The sequence below is a fragment of the Papio anubis genome, chromosome 8, assembly GCF_008728515.1.
Source record: "Papio anubis isolate 15944 chromosome 8, Panubis1.0, whole genome shotgun sequence".
In the NCBI taxonomy this organism is placed as follows: Eukaryota; Metazoa; Chordata; class Mammalia; order Primates; family Cercopithecidae; genus Papio; species Papio anubis.
The window spans coordinates 69639705-69659551 of NC_044983.1; the positions used below are offsets into that span (position 1 = coordinate 69639705).

The window sequence follows — 19847 nt, forward strand, 5'->3', positions numbered from 1 at the left end:
TGGTTTTAGAGACTGTCCCTGCCTCTCATTTAGGGGTACGCCTGGAGGTGGGAGACTGCTGAGGAAAGATTGAAACGTGGGAGGGCGGTTTCTTTGCTAACGAGATCGTGCTCTTTATGAAGCAGCATCTGTCCCTCGTGAAAAGTTGCTGTGCGTGCAGAAGAGCCAGCACAGCAACGACTAGCGCAATCGGCTGGCCTCATTTCCTCTCTTCCCGGTAGAATTCAACGCTAACTGAAAACTAACAAACCCCCCTCCCCCCGCACTACACCCCCGAGGGTCCTGCCTCTGACTCTGGGTTAGCTCAGCTATTCTGGATCCTGAGCTCACGCACAGAAAATCCAGGCGCCTGCCAATACCGTTACTCAGTTTTGGGGACCTTCTTTCTCATTCCACGCCCCCCTTCCCACCCCCAGCGTTTCCTGTGGTAAGATATGCAGGCACCTTTCCAGGAAGGCTGAAACAGCTAAATAAAGTTCACCTTCTACTGTATTCCAGGAGTGTGGCATGAAGAGAATGTATGTAGGGCCAAGACAACATTGCAAGTTGCTCAACGAAGCACTCTGTGTGCTCAAAAAATAGGTAACAGGCTATCCGGAGGTTGTTGAACTGAGGACTTGACAGAAAGGCCTTTTTTTTTTTTTTTTTTTTTTAATTTGGTTGATTTGGTAGATAAAAGCATTGGCTTTTTATAATTAATTGCAATAATCAAGATTGTCTTGGATAAATTTTTCAAAGCCTTTGCAGAAATCAGAACAAAGATTTTTTGATAGTAACGGTAGCTCAAAGTAGAGTTTGGTGGGGAGGACAGGCATGGAGATGCAGATGAGGAGGCTAGGATGTAGGCCCCTTTTCTTTTTTCTTTCCTTCTTTTTTATTGAGAGGGTGTCTCGCTCTGTCTCCCAGGCTGGAGTGCAGTGGCGCAATCTCGGCTCGCCGCGGCCTCCACCTACCAGGCCCAAGCAATTCTTGTGCCTCTCAGCCCCCTGAGTAGCTGGGATTACGGGTGTGCTCCACCACGCCGGGCGACTTTTTTGTGTGTTTTTAGTGGAGACGGGGTTTCACCATGTTGGCCAGGCGGGTCTCAAACTCCTGACCACAAGTGATCAGCCCACCTTGGCCTCCCAAAGTGCTGGGATTACAGGCGTGAGCCACCGCGCCCGGCCTAAAAACATCCTTAAAATAGTTCTAAAATCCCATTAGTTTATATTTAACAAATGTCTCTAAATTACTGGAACTGGAAAATCCATCTAACATAAATAACAATTCTATGTAAATCTATAGTACAGAGTTTTCAGAATATAATCTCATTTTATCTGTTTAGAAATTTTGAGAACTAGATCAAACAAATGTTTTTATTTTTATCTACTTACAGTATTTGTAGGGGGAACAGCTTTACAGAAGATAAAAAATTTGAGTTCTCTCAATATAGTTAAGAAAAACATTTTTACATGAAAAATTTAAATATATCAGCAAAATAATATAGTGAATATTGATTGTGAATGAATTACCCTAAACAGAAGAGTTTTTAAAATGTAAATAAGCCAAGTGTGGTAGCTTAGGTTCATCCGACACTTTGGGAGGCCCAGGTGGGAGGATCCCTTGATTCCAGGAGCTCAAGACCAGCCTGGGCAACTAAAGGAGATGCTGTCTCCACTAAAAATACAAAAATTAGCTGGGTATGGTGGCATGGCCAGTAGTCCCAGGTACTTGGGAGGCTGAAGTGGGAGGGACACTTGAGCCTGGAAGGTCAAGGCTGCAGTGAGCTATGATGGTGCCACTGCACTCCAGCCTGGGTGACAGAGCAAGACCCTGTCTCAAAAACAAAATAAAAGGTGGGCACAGTGGCTTGCCCTTGTAATTCCAGCACTTTGAGAGGCTGAGGTGAGCGGATAGCTTGAGCCTCAGGAGTTTGAGAACAACCTGGGCTATATGGTGAAACTCCATCTCTACTATTAAAACAAATATTAAAATAAAAAGAAACAAAATGTAAGTAGAAGCTAACTTTTTATAAAATAAAGTTATCCGTATAGAGGTATTATCATTATCTCCTTCTGAATACTCCCCCCAATAGACAGTATTTGGAGTTGCCAACATGATCATGTTGTTCTATTGATTTATTTTTATTTTTACTTTTATTTTTGAGACAGGATCTAGCCCTGTCACCCAGTGTAGTAGTGCAATCAGGGCTCACTGCAGCCTCAACCTCTTGGGCTCAAGTGATCCTTCCGCCTCAGCTTCCCAAGTAGCTGGGACTACAGGCACGCACCACAACACCCAGTTAAATTTAAAATTTTTTGTAGAGACAGGGTCTCACTTTGTTGCCCAGGCTGTTCTCAAACTCCTGGAATCAAGGGATCCTCTCACCTGGCCCTCCATGTAGTGTTGGAATTACAGGCATAAGTTCCCGCCCTTGGCCACACATTATTTTAAACTATGAATTTGTTCCTCTCCAGTGCAAATAACATACCAAATCAAAAAACAGTTATAGTTCTGCAGTGGTAAACAAAAGTGTGTCTCTATTACTAAGATGCTCATCCTTCAAGACTGAGCTAAATGTGAAGCCAGTCTGAAGACATTCTGAGGCAAAATTAATCATGTTCTTCTTTGCACTTCTGTGGCATTTGTTTGTGCCTTTTTTTGAGACACGGTGTCACTTTGTGGTCCAGGCTAGAGTGCAGTGGTGTGGTCTTGGCTCACTGAAGCCTCGACTTTGGACTCAAGCAATCCTACCATGTCAGCCTCCTGGGTAGCTGGGACCACAAGCACACACTACCATGTGTGCTTTATTTTTTGTTTTAGGTTTTTAAATTTTTTATTTTGTAGTGACGGGGTCTCCCTGTATTGCTCAGGCTGGTCTCAAACTCCTGGCCTCAAGAGATCTTCCTGCCTAAACCTTCCAAAGCGCTGGGATTACAGGTGCAAGCCACGACGGCCGGCCACATTTTGTATATTGCGGTATCTCAATTATATTACATTATATTCTAGCCAATTTTCAGGTGTTTTCCTCCACTATTTAAGCACTGTGGAGTCCCAATTTTATCTAGTATCTTTGTATCCTCTGCTCCTAGCTCAGTCCTGACAAGTCACTCAGTACCTCTTTAACAAGTAATGAATCAATGTGTATATAGATGTGAATGATTTCCGAAGGCAAATCTGATAACACCTATCAATATTACATGAACAAATTCCATTTATTTTCCTCCAACCCGATGATTGAATTAAGTTATCATTCATTTTTGTTCAAATCATATATTCTTCCTTCTGTGCCAAGAGGCTGGAATCATTTTCCGCAAAGGAAACAGTTTTTAGGGATGTCGTCCACGAGAAAAAAAAGATTTAACCCTGGCTTCTGGGCTTTGTCATTCTCGCACAGCCCTCTGCTCTTCCACACTATTATAAAGAAGGTAAAACTCTAGGAAGGAGGAGCCGCTCAGCCAAGGACACAGCGGCGGGCTCCCAGCTCAGCTGGCAGGTAACGCGCGCTGCGGGGAAGGCGGGCGGCGGGCGGCAGATTCTGCGCACGCGCGGGCAGCCCAGCTGCACGCCAGGGGCCCGAGGCGGTGCTTGCGCCGCTTCTGCAACAGTAGGGTGGGAAGCGGTGTCTTGCCCGCGTGGGCCTCTGCAGCTGGGGCGTCCGCAGCCGGTAGTCACTCGCGGGATGCTGTTTGTGGCGTTAGGCCGCCCGTGGGCGGTCGAACTGCGTCTCGGCGGAAGTAGGATTGCATTGTGTGCGGCCGCCGCGCTCCGAGGTCCCCGGGCCTTTGTCTCCCGGGCGTCCTCCTGCAGCAGGCCTTCGGGGCTGGTAGCCGGCGGGAGTACGGGGCCCTGGGGAGCCGCGCGCCTTCTCCGGCGTCCCGGCCGAGCGCAGGTGGGGCGTCGGAGGTCTGGTGTCCCAAGTGAGGCGGGGAGGGCGGGCGTCGCGTCGGGCCTGGGGAGCCCCGGCGGCTCTTCGCGACCTCTCCCGGGTGTCCGTGACTGGAGCGCGGGAGGAGCCCCCTCTGCGGGGCTTGGAGAAGTAGCAGGCCGAGGGCCCCGGGGTCCTCAGCCTCCGCGAGTCCAGGAGAAAGGCTGGAAAGTGCTTACTTTTGTGGTGGTTCCAAATCCACAGGGTTTGTGTTGACGACTATATGTAGTTTTCTACCCTTGAGCAGAAGCTTAGAAGTGTAATAATTTGCAAGAAATTGGATGCAGCACCTGGAAATAGAACCGAAAGACCAGGTTAACCTGACTTTGAGCTTGTTTTACTTTTATTAGGTGGCTGTACTTTTAAGAATTACTTTGGTCCCTTGGAAAGGGGGAGGATGCAGATGTTAATTCTTTTATTTTGGTCTGAATAAATTGTCTCCTAATTCTACTCTGTAAAATATCAGGATTGGCAAACCTGGTTAAAACTTGGAAGAAATGCTTAAAATGGAAATTGGAATCTAATTACATTTCAGGATTGAGGAATTAGGCATGCCTTTTACATTTTGAAGTGTGCTCTGTGAAACTCGTTTTCAGATGTTTGAGGAACTCTTCTTTTCCCTTGAAATTTGATGTAGGATTTCAAGTAAATTTTATTTCTTTTTTTTGGAGGTGAAGTCTCACTCTGTCACCCAGGCTGGAGTGCAGCGACGTGATCTTGGCTCACTGCAACCTCCGCCTTCCGGGTTCAAGCGATTCTCCTGCCTCAGCCTCCCCAGTAGTTGGGATTACAGGCGCGCTCCACCACACCCCGGCTGATTTTTTTGTATTTTTAGTACTGACGGGATTTTACCGTGTTGGCCAGGCTAGTCTTAAACTCCTTACCTCAAATGATCCTCCTGCCTCGGCCTGTGAAAGTGCTGGAATTACAGGCGTGAGCCGCTGTGCCCAGCCAAATTTTGTTTCTTGGCAAGAAATAAGAAGACCAGGGGATACACAGTATTTACAAGGTCTTTAGAGAAAGAATTGATATCTTTTAATACTATTGTACAAATATTTTAGAAGTATTTATAAAAGGCCTGGACTTGAAATATATTCTGAACTTGCAGTGTTTTACTTAAATTATTTTAGTAAAATTAAATTTTATTTTTTAGAGATGGGGTCTTGCCATGTTGCCCCGGCTGACCTTGAACTGCTAGGCTCAAGTGATCCACCTCAGCCTCCCCAGTAGCTGGGGCTACAGACATGTTCCATTACACCTGCTAAATGTATTTATTTTTTGAAAAGGTGTTGCATTTAAATAGAATGGAAATGATGCCCTCATTAACAGTGGAGTAGAAGAAACTGTTCCACTATTTTTACTTGTTCAAGGTCATACTAGAAACCTGAGAGCTGGGATGCAAAGCTAACAAACTCCAACTCTGCAGTTTTCTACTTGTGACTAGAATTAAGGCAGGCCATTCTATCAGCCAACTGATTTCTTTAGCTCTGTAGATTATTTGGGAGAATTCCTTATGTCACCTCGTGTGACAGGTTCTCTTCATTACAATTTTATTTTATTTGAGACGGAGTTGCACTTTGTTGCCCAGGTTGGCGTACAATGGTGTGATCTCTGACCACTGCAACCTCCGCCTCCTGGATTCACAGGATTCTCCTGCCTCAGCCTCCCGAGTAGCTGGCAGGTGCCCGACACCACGCCCGGCTAGTTGTTTGTATTTTTAGTAGAGACGGGGTTTCACTATGTTGGCCAGGCTGGTGTTGAACTCCTGACCTTAAGTGATCCGCCCACCACAGCCTCCCAAAGTGCTAGAATTACAGGCATGAGCCACTGCTCCTGCCCTCTTCATTACTGTTTTAAAAATAAACTTAAACCAGGCATGGTGGCTCATGCCTGTAATCCCAGCACTTAGGGAGTCCAAGGTGGCAGATCACTTGAGGTCAGGAGTTCAAGACCAGCCTGGCCAACATGGTGAAACCCCATCTCTACTAAAAATATGGAAATTAGCCAGGTGTTGTGGCAGGCACCTGTAATCCCAGCTACTCAGGGGACTGAGGCAGGAGAAATGCTTAAACCCGGGAAGCGGAGGTTGCAGTGGTGAGCCACGATCGTACCACAGCCCTGCAGTCTGGTAGACAGAGCGAGACTCTGTCTCAAAAACAAAAAAAAACTTTAAAAATTTAAGAAGGTTGGTTGACCATAATGATCCCTGTTTCAATAGATCCCTGTTTGTTGGGAAGGATATGTTCGATGCTTACATACGCCGTCTGACAAATCAGAAGATGGAAGGCTAATTTATACTGGCAATATGGCCCGAGCAGTGTTTGGTAAGTAATTGGAGGTGAGGGTACTTACTTTTTTTTTTCTCTTTTAATTGTAAAAATATCCTTACCATATCTTACTTGTTGTTATGGCATCCCTTAATTACAATGCGTAAGGAAAATTAGATTGTCATTTTTTTCTTGAGGTGTGTTGATAAGATGTAGAGAACTTTGCATTTTTAGATTTTTATTTGAGACAGAATCTCACTCTGTTGTCCAGGCTGGAGTGCATTGGCATGATCTTGGTTCACTGTACTCTCTGCCTCCCATGTTCAAGCGATTCTCCTGGTTCAGCCTCCTGAGTAGCTGGGATTATAGGCATGTGCCATCACACTTGGCCAATTTTTGTGTTTTTAGTAGAGACAGGGTTTCACCATGTTGGTCAGGCTGGTCTTGAACTCCTCACCTCAAGTAACCCACCTATCTCGGCCTCCTGAAGTATTGGGATTACAGGCGTGAGCCACCACACCCGGCCTCTATTATGTTTTAATATTTGGAAGGGGTAACTTCCCCTCATTGCTTTATTTATTTTTTTATTTTTGCTGCTTTTGTTTTTCCAAGTGAACTTTAAAATCAACTTGTTTAGGATCTCAACTTTTTTATTTTCCAAACAGATGGTATTTTTTATTAGGATCATATTAAAATTATAAATTAAAGGTAAGATAAATTTACATTTTAAGTCATTTTTTATTGTGGTTAGATAAACATAAAATTTTTCACTTTAATCATTTTGAAGTATACAGTTTAGAAGCCATTTTTTAAAAATAATTGTTATTTTTTAGAGACAGGGTCTCTGTCATCTAGACTGGAGTGCAGTGGTGTGATCATAGTTCACTGCAGCCTCAAACTTGTGGGCTTGAGTGATCCTTCCACTTCAGCCTCCCAAATAGCTAGGCCTGCAGACATGTGCCACCACCCCTGGCTGATTTTTTTTTTTTAAGCTAGTCAAATTTAGCAGTGGGGGCGTTGTACACCAACTTCAGTGACACCAATGTTAAGTTCTGATAACTCATTACCATCAGACCAGCCTTGGCTAATTAAAAAAAAAATTTTTTTGTAGAGACAGGTCTTCCTATGGTGCCTAGGCTGGCCTCAAACTGGTCTCAAGCAGTCCCCCTGCCTACACCTTACAGTGTGCTGAGATTACAGGCATGAGCTACTGCACTGCACTAGAAGTCATTTATTTTTAATCTTTCTAAGGTAATAGGTAAAAATGGTATCTCAGTGTTTTATTTGTATTTTTTATTATTTATTTATTGAGACAGAGTTTTGCTCTTGTTGCCCAGGCTGGAGTGCACAATCTCGGCCCACTGCAACCTCCACCTCCCGGGTTCAAGCAATTCTCCTGCCTTAGCACCCCCAGTAGCTGGGATTATAGGCGCATGCCACCAAGCCTGGCTAATTTTTGTATTTTTAGTAGAGACAGGGTTTTGCCATGTTGGCCAGGCTGCTTATCTCAGTGTTTTAACTTGAATGTCTTTCCGTACTAAAGAAGTTGAATATCTTTCCCATGTGTTTCTCTCTCTTTTTTTCTTTTTTTTTTTTTTTTTGAGATGGAGTCTTGCTTTGTCTCCCAGGCTGGAGTGTAGTATGCAGTCTTGGCTCACTGCAGCCTCTACCTCCTGGGTTCAAGGATTCTCCTGCCTCAACCTCCTGAATAGCTGGGATTACAGGCACATGCCACCATCCCCAGCTAATTTTTGTATTTTTAGTAGAGATGGAGTTTCACCATGTTGGCCAGGCTGGTCTTGAACTCCTAACCTCAAATGACCCAACCACGTCAGCCTCCCAAAGTGCTGGGATTACAGGCATGAGCCAGTCCCATGTGTTTTTTAACCACTGGTGTTATTTCTTTGGTGATTTGCTGTTTTAATCCTGGGCATTTAGCCTGATAGAATTTACCACGTTTGAATATTTTATGTTAGATATACTGGAGTGCTTGTTAATAAAGAGTTTTGTTGATAATCTGCTCTCTGAATCAACTTTTGTAGTACAGTATTAGTAAGGATCTTTAAGTAATATTAACTACTTTATTGTGGAACTGAGGTAGGGCCACTTAAACCCTAAAGCAGATTTCCTGCCTGGAGAGGCAGTGCATTCTAATGGTCAGTGGCATGGACATTGAAGTCAAAATATGTAAAGTCCTTAAAACAGAGGTTGGAATATAATAAGCACGGTATTTATAGTTTGATTTTGTTGTCTTGAGCTGATACAGTAAGAAGAAAAATGGAAGAATTAGTGGGATAGATTGATTCTTTTATAAAATTTACAAGTATTGATCCTCTCTCTTTTTTTCCCATTTAGGTGTGAAATGTTTCTCTTATTCTACGAGTCTGATTGGCCTTACATTTCTGCCATACTTTCTTACACAAAATAATGCTTTTTTTGAAAGTGTGTCTCTGCCTGTTCAAATCGTATTTTATGGCATCATAGGAAGCTTTACGTTGATCACCCCAGTGCTGCTTCACTTTATTACAAAAGGCTATGTCATTCGATTGTACCATGAGGCCACAACAGACACTTATAAAGCCATTACCTACAATGCTTTGCTTGCAGAAACGAGTACATTGTTTCACCAGGATGATGTGAAAATTCCAGATGCTACACATGTGTTTACCACATTTTATGCTAAAACAAAATCACTGTTAGTTAATCCAGTGCTCTTTCCAAACCGTGAAGACTTTGTCCATCTAATGGGTTACGACAAAGAAGAATTCATTTTGGATATGGAAAAACCCAGTGAAGAGAAACAGCATAAAGATGAGCAATGAGCCTATTTTTAAATGTTCGTGCTTAAATGTGATTTACGTTTTAATGTATAATAATAAAATAGCCTTTTGCATTCTGTTAGTGACTGATTGTTAAATAATTTGAATTAGCAAAGCTTTTAATTTCCAGAGAATGATGTTTATTTATAATAAAACAAGATATGTTTGAAAACCAAAACGTAGTATCTGCCATTCGTGTTTTAGAAAAAGGTATGTGAATAAATATGTTCATGCTGGTATAAGAGTTCTGTATTACTGTGGTTGACTCTAAACTGGGGATCTGATGTCAGTAGCAAATGGGAGAGTTACTTTATTCTTTGTATATGGATTTTTCTAAGTGTATAAATATTTTCTGACATTAAAAGACATTTTCTCTTTGAGGAAGACACAGTCATAGGTGGTGCGGAGCTGTGGTCCACCTGCTCTTGCTCCTGACTCACTGCTCTTTGCTTTTGCCTGAGGACCAAATCTGTCAGGAAGCTGGCTAGGAAGCCTTGCAGCAGCCATGGCTTTTAAAGATACCAGAAAAACACCCGTGGAGTCAGAGGTGGCAATTCACTGAATTCAAATCACTAACGAGTTGCAACATAAAATCCCTGGATAAGTTGTGTGCTGACTTGATCAGAGGAGCAAAGAAAAAGAATCAGTGAAAGGACCAGTTTGAATGCTTACCAAGACTTTGAGAATCACTACAAGAAAAACTTGTGAAGGTTCTAAGACATGGGATCGTTTCCAGTTGAGAATCCACAAGCGACTCTGACTTGCACAGTCCTCAGATTGTTAAGCAGGTTACTTCCATCAGTATTGAGCCAGGAGTTGAGATGGAAGTAGCCATTGCAATGCTGAAGTCGATTATTTTCATAAATAGATTATCAGTTGTTAAAAATTTTTTTTTTAAACCCCAAAATTTCAAGAAATTCACAAATTATGGGAATAGTTTTAAGTCTCCTTTGGTTCAGAACACAGGTTTTTGCCTAACCCCTGGAATGATTACCCATAAGAACATTCATGCGCAGTTGAACTGGTGGTTAGCTATAAGGGAAATGATAAGTAGTGTTGTCTTCAGTAGTCTTAATTTGTTTCTCCAACTGTGCACTCCTCCTTTGGTGGCACCCTATGGGTTTAGGAAACCACTGTTACTAAGTAGGTGAAAAATACCTTGTGTAAAATTGCTGTCTCTATGCTAGCTTTGTCAAGAATATCCATTGTAAGATTTTTTACCTCTATTGTAAAGTGGAGATTGACTCTTGCCAAGGATTTTTAGCTAGGAATAAGAGGCCTCAAACCACACTATTTAGATCAGTAGATATTTACTAAGTGCCCAGTACTGTGCTGGTTACTAAGATCATAGTTAAGAACAAAACACCCAGTCTGTCTTTATGGAGCTACCTAACATTGTCTACGGCCACCATGATAGTAAATTTAAACTTTATGGTGTACATGTGTATGAGGGAGGTTGATGGGGAAGCAGCAGGAACATCTGATCAAAGAGATCATTCAATTCCCAGGCTTCTAGAAATTTATTCGTAGGAGATAAGACAGCAAAGCCGTCTTTCTGAGACTTAGAGCCTGCCCTCTGCTTGGATTGTCCAGCTCACCAGGCAGAATTCTCACCGCCATTCCTGTGTCATCTTCTGCTCAGGGTGGGTTTCTGCCTGCTTGCTCCTCTGTCCTTTGTCCCCTAGATGTATCCTAGCAATGAATGAGAGATGTCTTTCTTTTTTTTTCATAGCAACCTACTAGATAAGGCAGGCTTGTCCAACCTGCAGCCCAGGATGGCTTTGAATGTGGCCGAACACAAATTCATAAACTTACATTTTATTTTTGAGATACATTTTTTAAACTCATCAGCTATCAGTATATTTTATGTGTGGCCCAAGACAATTCTTCCAACGTGGCCCAGGGAAGCCAAAAGATTGGACACCCCTGAGATAAGAGATATCTTTCTATAAAAAGTTATTCCATGATCAAATGTTTATTATGGATACATTAGAAAGTAGAAGGAAGAAAGAGGCTGGGTCTGGTGGCTCTTGTCTGTAATCACAGCTACTTGGGGGGCTGAGGTGAGAGACCCGCTTGAACCTAGGGAATCAAGACTGCAGTGAGCTGGGATTGCACCACTGCACTCTATCCAGGGTGACAGAGCAAAACCCCATCTCAAAAACAAAAAAGGAAAAATCAGTCCTAGTTCCCCCTAGAAAAAATTGCATTGTTTACATTTTAAAGATCTCTTCCAATATTACCTCTCTTCACAACTTAAGTACAATATATTTCTTTATGTTATATTTCTTTATGTTATTTCTTTATGTTATGTTAAACTTAAGTTTTGGTGCCGCAAAAGAAATAGCACTCAAATATAAAATTTTCTTCTTTTCTTCTCAGCAAGGCAGTTTAATTCTATAGAAGACTGCGCCCTCACAGATGGAGCAATGGTGAGTGCACACCTGGACAAGGGAGGAAAAGGGGGTCTTATTCCTGACACACGTGGTCCCTGCTGCTCTGTCGTTCCCCTATTGGCTCCGGTTAGACAGCACAGGCTAAACTAATTCCGAATGGCTAATTTAAAAAGAGCGACAGGGTGAGTGGTTTGGCGGGAAAAATGGTTGTGGAGAATGAGCAGGTAATTGGAATGAGTCAGGGTGGAACAGGTAATCGGAAAAGGTTGGTTTATGAGGAAGTTAAGTTTAAAAGTAGAAGGTAAAGAATTGAACATACTGACATATTGATTCTTTGAAGAGAAATTTAGAACTCATATCTAACATTTACATGTTCTATATCCATGTGATCATTTTATCACTGTGCTCTCGGTCCTGCAGCTGTGAGGAGGACGCTCTGCAGATTCACTGCTCACTGGCTTCCTCCCCCGTGTCCCTGTGACTGTCCGAGGGGAAGATGGCCTCAGGAGTGCAAGTAGCTGATGAAGTATATTGCATTTTTTATGACACGAAAGTTCGTAAATGCTCCACACCAGAAGAAATCAAGAAAAGAAAGAAGGTTGTCATTTTTTTGTCTCAGTGCAGACAAAAAGTGCATCATTGTAGAAGGCAAAGAGATGGTGGAGATGTTGGCATAACCATAACTGATCCTTTCAAGCATTTTGTGGGAATGCTTCCTGAAAAAGATTGTTGTTATGCTTTGTATGATGCAAGCTTTGAAACAAAAGAATCCAGAAAAGAAGAGTTGATTTTTTTTTTTTTTGTGGGCACCAGAACTAGCACCTCTGAAAAGTAAAATGATCTATGCAAGCTCCAAGGATGCAATTAAAAAGAAATTTCAAGGCATTTTATCACTGTGGAGTGGAGTGAAAAACTTGTTTTTATTGGTTGATATCAGAATAATTCTTCAGAAAACAACTTGGTAGTCTAGGGGAAAAATATGCTTACACTAAGTGGAAAGGTGACATCTTAAGGGCATGATCTGGAGTGAGAAACTAGGATAGAGAAAGGATCAGCATGCATAGGATAACAGGATGATTCATCACTGAAATAATCAGCAGAACCAACTCAGGCCAAGGTTAGGAGAAACATAGGCACCTCCCTCATGCCACTTTGCTACTCTATCCCAGGCAGAGTAATCTCAGGAAGACTGGGAAGGTAATGAATCTCTCACTGTTTAGGGAAAGTGAGTCATTTATTTGCATCACAAAAGTTACCTATTTGCATGTGAAAAGGCAGGGTGATCCTAGCTGACATCTGGGTTACATCAGGTAATAACCCCGTTAACAATAAAATATTACAATCCTTTTCCCTAATGCAGATTTCACCGCACTGAAAGGCTTTTGGAAGCAAAAGTAACAAGATGACCATTAGATATAAATGACAGTCTTAGCTTGAATGTATTTGTAAAAATTTTATTCTGATTCTTTTAGAACACCTTGTACTTGCTTTTATTTTTATTGAGAATTTCAAACACAGAAGTAGAAGAGTACAGTGAACCTGCATGACTCTGTCATCCAGATTCAACAATGACCAATTTATAGTCAATATTGTTTCATCTAGACCCTAATCATTTCTCCTCTACTTTTTGGGGAAAGCAAATTCCAGTCATAATAATATTTCTTTCTTAAGTATTTACTTTTGTAACTCTACAAGATGAGACTTCTTTAATAATGTAGCCACAATACCATTATCAGATCTACAAAAACGAAACAACCCCACAGCTGTAATGTCATCAATCTATCAGTCTGTTTAAATTTCCAATTGCTTCATAATTTTTTCCCACATTTGGTTGGATTTACGATTCAAATAATCAGACCAGAATGAAGAGTTGGTTAAAAAAATTATATATGTGTGTGTGTGTGTGTATATATATATATCTCCAAATAAGTTTCATATCTTACACATATCAATTGTTTAAATGGCTTTTAAGACTGTTCTAAAAGACATTTAGAAAGCATTTAGACATTGAGTCTACCCCCTAGACTCAAGCAATCCTCCCACCTCAAGCCTCCAGGGTAGCGGGACTACAGGCGTGTGCCACCATGCCCGGCTAGTTTTTGTATTTTTTGTAGAGACAGGGTTTTACCTGTTGCCCAGGCTGATCTTGAACTCCACCCGTCTTGGCCTCCTAAAGTACTGGGATTACAGGTGTGAGCCACTGTACCGGCCAGGCCTTTCCATTTTTTTTCCCTTGCAAATTATCTGTTGAAGAAATAATTGTTTGTCACTTAGATCTTCTCATGGTCTAGATTTTCTACTTGTATCCCTGAGCTGTATTTTAACATGTTTCTCTGTCTTCTACATTTCCTATAAATTGATAAGTAGATCTTAAAACTTCACCAGAGTAAGGTTTGATTATTTTGGACAAAACTACTTTTATAGATGATCATATTTGTTATCTTGTTGCATAACGAATTACCCCTAAAACTTACATGCTTAAAGCCACAATAAACATTTCTAACACTGCACAGTGTCTGTAGGTGTGGAAATGAGGAGTGGCCTAGCTGAGTGGTTTTAGCTCAAGCTCTCTCAGGAGGTAGCTGGTGCTGCTGTCATCTGAAGGCTGGGCTGGGGCATGAGGAACCCCCCGTTTCCAAGATGGCTCACTTACAAGACTGAGAGTGTGGTACTAGCTCTTTGGCAGGAGGCCTCCGTTTCTCACCACATGGATCTCTCTTTAGTGCTTCTTGCTTCTCCCAGAGTAAGTGATCCAAGAGAGTGAGGTTATACAATGTGTTGTGTGACCTACATGAAATTTGCACACTGTCATTTTACAATACTTTATTGGTTACACAGTCAGCCTTATTCGATGTTGGAGGGGATTCACAAGGACCTGTACACCAGGAGGTAAGGCTCATTGGGAGCTATTTGGAGGCCAGTCCCCGTAGTATTCTCCCATTAAGAGGTACATAATGTTGTTTTGCCTTTGTGATGGTAGCAACCATTGATGCTCAATGCGTAAGTCCACCAATTCATTAGATGTTGAAAAATGGTTATATTCTATTATTCCCTTTTCACTTATTAGCTGAAATACTTCTAAAAATAGAGCTAAAAGCACAAGAAGGCAAGGGAAATTTGCCCCTCTCTGCTATTTGGTAACTGAGTAGTTCAGTTTGTGTGGAAAAGTCAGGATAAATGCTTGATTCTGTCCTTTTATTTGCTAGTTTTAAAAATAGATTTGGTTTCCTAGCATCATCTGTTGGTAAGTAGACTTAAAAAATTCGTTATGAGGCTGGGCACGGTGGTTCACGCCTGTAATCCCACCACTTTGGGCACCACTTTAGGAGGCTGAGGGGAGGATTGCTTAAGGCCAGAAGTTCGCGACCAGCCCTGGCAACATAGTGAAACCCTGTCTCTAAGAAAAAACTAAAAAAATTAGCTGGGCATAGCGGTGTATGCCTGTAGTCCCAGCTACTTGGAGGCTCAGGAGGGAGGATTGCTTGAGCCCAGGAGTTTAAGGTTGCAGTGAGCTGTGATCATGCCACTGCCCTCCAGCCTGGGTGAAAGAGGTAGATCCTGTCTCACAAAAATGATAAATAAAATATTATGAGCTTATGGATTTAAATATATTAAAGTATTTCAACTTATTGCAATTACTATCTTATTAATGTTCATATAGTCATATGAATAGGCTAAATAATGGCGCAAAATATTCACCTCCTAATCACTGGAAGCTGTGAATATTACCTTACATGGCAAAAGGAATTTTGCAGATGTGATTAAATTGAGGATTTTAATTTGGATTGTGCTGAATTACCCAGCTGGGTCCATTGTAATCACTGAGGTCCCTATAAGAAAGAGGCATGAAATCAGAGCAGAAGGTGATGAAGTGGGCCAGGCGCAGTGGCTCAGGACTGTAATCCCAGCACTTTGGGAGGCGGAGGCAGGCGCATCACAAGATCAGGAGTTCAAGACCAGCCTGACCAATATGGCGAAACCCCATCTCTACTAAAAATACAAAAATTAGCTGGGCGTGGTGGCGCATGCCTGTAGTCTCAGCTACTCAGGAGGCTGAGGCAGGAGAATCACTTAAACCTAGGAGGGAGAGGTTGCAGTGAGCCGAGATTGTTTTTTTTTATTTTATTTTATTTTATTTTATTTTTTTTTTGAGACGGAGTCTCGCTCTGTCACCCAGGCTGGAGTGCAGTGGCCGGATCTCAGCTCACTGCAAGCTCCGCCTCCCGGGTTCCCGCCATTCTCCTGCCTCAGCCTCCCGAGTAGCTGGGACCACAGGCGCCGCCACCTCGCCCGGCTAATTTTTTGTGTTTTTAGTAGAGACGGGGTTTCGCCGTGTTAGCCAGGATGGTCTCGATCTCCTGACCTTGTGATCCACCCGCCTCGGCCTCCCAAAGTGCTGGGATTACAGGCTTGAGCCACCGCGCCCGGCCCGTGAGCCGAGATTGTATCACTGCACTCCAGGCTTGGCGACAGAGGGAGGCTCAAAAAAAAAAAAAAAAAAAAAAAAGATTGAAGTGATGCATTTTGAAGATGGAGAAATACAAGGGTTGTAGCTCTAAAAGCTGAAAAAGGCAAGGAAACATATTCTTCCCCTAGAGTCTCCAGAAGGAAACAGCTCTGTTGACACCTTGACTTTAGTACAGTGAAACTGATTTCAGACTTCAGACCTCCAGAACCGTAAGAGAATACATTTACAGTTTTTGTTTGTTTTTTGAGATGGAGTCTTGCTGTGTCGTCCAGGCTGGAGTACAGTGGCACAATCTCAGTTTACTACAACCTCTGCCTCCTGGGTTCAAGCAATTCTTGGGCCTCAGCCTCCCGAGTAGCTGGGATTACAGGCGCCTGCCACCACGCCTGGCTCATTTCTTGTATTTTTAGTAGAGATGGGGTTTCACCACGTTGGCCAGGTTGGTCTCAAACTCCTGACCTCAGGTGATCCGCCCGCGTTGGCCTCCCAAAGTGCTGGGATTACAGGCATGAGCCACTGTGCCCAGGCTATGTTGTTTAAAGCCATGAAATCTTTTGGCAATTTGTTACAGCCATTATAGGAAACTAGAAACACCTGTCTTTGGTCAGTGGCACCATCATCAAATTGGTTATCTAATATAACAAAGTGTTTTAGGCTCATTTTGTACATTTTCTACCCCAGACTCCAAGGAGTGCTGGTTGCTAATAGTGGGAAATGGTATTTTGAGACTGCTAAGGGTGTTCATGGGATTTTGCCTTTTTTTCCCATCTTTTAAATTTATTTTAAAATTGTGTTTGTTAAAGAATTTACCATCTTAACCAGTTTTAAGCATAGAGTTCAGTGGTGTTAACTATATTCACATTGTTGTGCAACAGATCTCTAGAACTCTTTCATCTTGTCCACCTGAGACTCTATGCCCATTGAACAACTCCCTATTTCCCCCTCCTCCCTTGGACTTTTGCATTTTTGAAAATGGCAGGGCCAACAGCCATGGCTCAAACCTGTGGTCCCAGGTGAGTCCAGGAATTTGAGGCTGCAGTGTGTTAGGATCACACCTGAGAATAACCACTGCACCCCAGCCTGGGCAACACAGTGAGACTTTGTCTCTAAAAAAATGGAAAGAAACACACTTCTGTTGTAAAATATTTTTACCAACATGTTATTTTCTTCTTAAGTGTGCAGATTTTTAGCCAAAATTCCATGCCATTTTTGGCTACTAACCCTAAACTATATCCTATAAAGGATTTCAAGTAGCAAAATATCTAAAGGAATAGCTGGCTTTCTAAAATGGAGTCAGAGTTTTGAAATGAAATACATGTCACAACAAAATGATGACATTTCATTATCAGGACTCAAAATGTTCTCTTGAGGTCTAGCTTGTTGTAGGTGAATGCATTATTAAGACTGGTGGAGTCCCTGCCCACAGCACAGAATTACAGCTAGTGTCCCCTGTTTGGGGTCTTATCTGGCCCTGTTGTGTCCTGTAACTAAACCTGCTGCTGAAAAGAAATAGTTCCCATGAGATTGTTCACTTCAGATCCATAAGTGCAGCTCTCTGGGCCATGATAATTTGATTTGTTGTTGTTATTGTTGTTTTTTGAGATGGAGTCTCGCTCTGTCACCCAGGCTGGAGTGCAGTGACATGATTTTGGCTCACTGCAACCTTCACTTCCTGGGTTCAAGCAATTCTCTTGCCTCAGCCTCCTGATTAACTGGGACTACAGGCACTTGCCACCACACCTGGCTAATTTTTGTATTTTTAGTAGAGACAGGGTTTCACTGTGTTGGCCAAGCTGGTTTCAAACTCCTGACCTCAGGTGATCTGCCCACCTTGGCCTCCCAAAGTGCTGGTATTTACAGAGGTGAGCCACTGCGCCTGGCCTGTTTGTTTGTTTTTGAGACCAAGTCTCACTCTGTCGCCCAGGTTGGAGTGCAGTGGCCCGATCTTGGCTCACTGCAACCTCTTCCTCCTGGGTTCAAGCGATTCTCCTGCCTCAGCCTCCCGAGTAGCTGGGACTACAGGTGTGCACCACCATGCCTCGCTAATTTTTGTATTTTTAGTAGAGACAGAATTTCACCATGTTAGCCAGGCTGGTCTTGAACTCCTGACCTCAAGTGATCCACCCGCCTTAGTATCCCAAAATGCTGGGATGACAGGCATGAGCCACCATGCCTGGCTGAGAATTTGTTTTATAAAGTAGGAGTCCCCATCTGCTGGGGGCCGTGGACCAGTACCAGTCCATGGCCTGTTAGGAATCTGGCTGTGGCTTGTTAGGAACTGGGCTGCACAGCTGGAGGTGAGCAGCAGGTGAGCGAGCATTACCACCTGAGCTCCAGCTTCTGTCAGACCAGCAGCAGCATTACATTCCCAGGGGGGAGCAGGAACCTTGTTATGAAGTATACATGCAAGGGATCTAGGTTGCATGCTCCTTATGATAATCTAATGCCTGATGATCTGGGGTGGAACAGTTTCACCCTGAAACCATCCCTCCCAATCCCCTCAGTCCGTGGAAAAATTGTCTTCCAAGAAACTGGTCCCTGAGGCCAAAAATGTTGGGAACTGCTGGTATACAGAGCTGTGGGAGAGAAGAGCAATGCAGAGGGAAAAGGAGTTCCTGTCTGTTGAGACTTTCAGGGGGACCTAGGGACTGGTTTTGTTACAGTTGACTGGGAAGTGTCTTGTTTATTTTATTTTATTTTTCATTTAAAATATTTTTTTGAAATGGAGTTTTGTTGCCCAGGCTGGAGTGCAGTGGTGCCATCTCGGCTCACTGCAACCTCTGCCTCCCAGGTTCAAGTGACTCTCCTTCCTTAGCCTTCTGAATAGCTGGGATTACAGGCGTGCGCCAACCACACCTGGCTAATTTTTGTATTTTTAGTAGAGATGGGTTTCACCACGTCAGCCAGGCTGGTCTTGAACTCCTGACCTCAAGTGATCCACCTGCTTTGGCCTCCCAAAATGCTGGGATTACAGGCGTGAGCCACCACACCTGGCCAAAGTGTCTTGTTTTATTTTTAAGGCTTTGATCACTCTCATTTACAGTAAGTATTTGAAGAGTACATTCTAAATCATTTTTCTCTCTTCCTTTGCAGGAAGTGCTCAAATGTTAAGCACACACACACACACACACACAAAGAGGAAACAGTTGGATAGGAACTCAGAAATCATGTGACCGATGACTAAGTTAAATCTTTTCTGCTTACTGAAAAGGAAGAGTCTGATGATTAGCTATTGATCCTCTTTGCATTTGTAAAGTTTTGGAGATATTGAATCATGTTACCATTTCTGTTTTTTTCCACCCTATTTTCTTTCATATTTACTGAAGCTCAGAAGCACTATTGGGTCTGCAACTCATCCGACGCAAGTATTTCATACACCTACTGTGGTAAGTAAAACTGCAAAACAAATAATTGTAGCATCAACTATTTTGAGGGTAAGTTTTCACAAGAACCTTACACTGTTGTGGCTGGAACACAGGAAATGTGAGTGTGTTCCAGCTGCTGTGGCGGATGCCGCCAGCAGGAAAAGCAATAGCTGGCAGCTACCCCGTGAGAATCTTTTCGACCCTTCACAGAGCTCGTGAGTCTCTAAACTGTGCTGTGCTTGACCTCCAAGTGCTTCTGTTCCCTGTGTCATCTTTCTCTACCCTGAGCCCAGTTTCGGGTTCTGCCCAGTTTCAGTAAAACCGTCTGCTTCTGAGCTTTCGCCTCAGCCTTGACGCTTACTAGTTCTTCTTCTTGAGATGGTAGAGCAATCCCAGCTGCTTCCTGTAGTTGATTTCTGCTCCAAGCTGTGACTTTTGAGGGCTCTTGGAATCATCTCCCTAACTGGATGTAAGCCTGTTTCTGTCACTAGCTGTGTGACCTTAAGCAAAGTACTCCAGCCTTTTTAGCACTAACGTAAAAGTTTATAGCCTACTTGATAAGGGTGTTGTGAGGTGAAGTTTTTTAGCACAGGGTCACATAAAGACAATACTCTTAATTTTTTTT

General features: G+C 42.8%; 2 protein-coding genes across 7 annotated transcripts in view; both read left to right on the plus strand.

The window, feature by feature from the left end:
• The first annotated feature begins 3526 nt into the window (after positions 1 to 3526).
• TMEM70 (transmembrane protein 70) lies at positions 3527 to 9235 on the plus strand. The gene is made up of 3 exons (XM_003902871.4): positions 3527 to 3871; positions 6126 to 6231; positions 8530 to 9235. The coding sequence occupies exons 1-3, from the start codon at positions 3662 to 3664 to the stop codon at positions 8994 to 8996; spliced, it is 783 nt and encodes a 260-aa protein (XP_003902920.1). The 5' UTR covers positions 3527 to 3661; the 3' UTR covers positions 8997 to 9235.
• A 9713-nt stretch (positions 9236 to 18948) lies between these two features.
• The window catches only part of LY96 (lymphocyte antigen 96), a 113063-nt gene continuing 112164 nt past the window's right edge, over positions 18949 to 19847 (plus strand). Inside the window, exon 1 of one of the 6 annotated variants that reach the window (XM_021942447.2) lies at positions 18949 to 19243. In XM_021942447.2, the coding sequence (XP_021798139.1) occupies positions 19132 to 19243 (112 nt within the window). In that variant the 5' untranslated portion in view covers positions 18949 to 19131. The other 5 variants (XM_021942449.2, XR_002523853.2, XM_003902872.5 and 2 more) reach the window with 5 other exon arrangements.